The following is a 473-nucleotide window of genomic DNA, read 5'->3' as shown; positions in this document are numbered from 1 at the left end:
AAAAAAAGTATTCAATTCATGAATTTATTATTAAAAACTATATCTAAACTCATTAAATCTGAAACAGTGTTCTTGTACCCACCAAGCGAAGATTCAATGATTCAAGTGACAGCTTCCAACTTCAAGAGCTGCAACACCAAAGATCCGATCTTGTACATGAACGACGGCAACTCTCTCTTCAACCTCACCCAAAACGGAACCTTTTACTTCACCAGCGGACATCCTGGCCACTGTCAAAAGTACCAGAAGCTCATTGTCTCCGTCGGCCCTTACTCCGCCGAAGCAGACGCCTTGTCTCCCTCCTCTTCTTCTGCCGATGCCGACGCTCCCTCTTACCAAAACGCATTTGGATCGATCCCGCTCTCTCAGAAATCTTCGTCTTCATCGCCCCTATTCTCCACTGTCGTTGCTTCGCTGGCCTGCGCTGTCGTCGTCGGTGCTCTCATGTGAAAATGGCAATTATTGATTTTTTT

General features: G+C 45.7%; 1 protein-coding gene across 1 annotated transcript; it reads left to right on the top strand.

Moving 5' to 3' along the window:
* Positions 1-7: 7 nt before the first annotated feature.
* On the top strand, positions 8-467 carry LOC106322285 (mavicyanin-like). Its single transcript, XM_013760383.1, has one exon. The coding sequence runs from the start codon at positions 19-21 to the stop codon at positions 448-450; it is 432 nt and encodes a 143-aa protein (XP_013615837.1). The 5' UTR covers positions 8-18; the 3' UTR covers positions 451-467.
* Positions 468-473: the final 6 nt, after the last annotated feature.

This window comes from Brassica oleracea, unplaced genomic scaffold, assembly GCF_000695525.1.
Source record: "Brassica oleracea var. oleracea cultivar TO1000 unplaced genomic scaffold, BOL UnpScaffold13206, whole genome shotgun sequence".
Classification (NCBI taxonomy): domain Eukaryota; kingdom Viridiplantae; phylum Streptophyta; class Magnoliopsida; order Brassicales; family Brassicaceae; genus Brassica; species Brassica oleracea.
The sequence above is the reverse complement of the archived record's forward strand: the minus strand, read 5'-3'. Positions and strand labels throughout refer to the sequence as shown.

Excerpts from the sequence above, each read along its gene's own strand:
- LOC106322285 (XM_013760383.1), top strand. The coding sequence starts at position 19 with ATGAATTTATTATTAAAAACTATATCTAAACTCATTAAATCTGAAACA.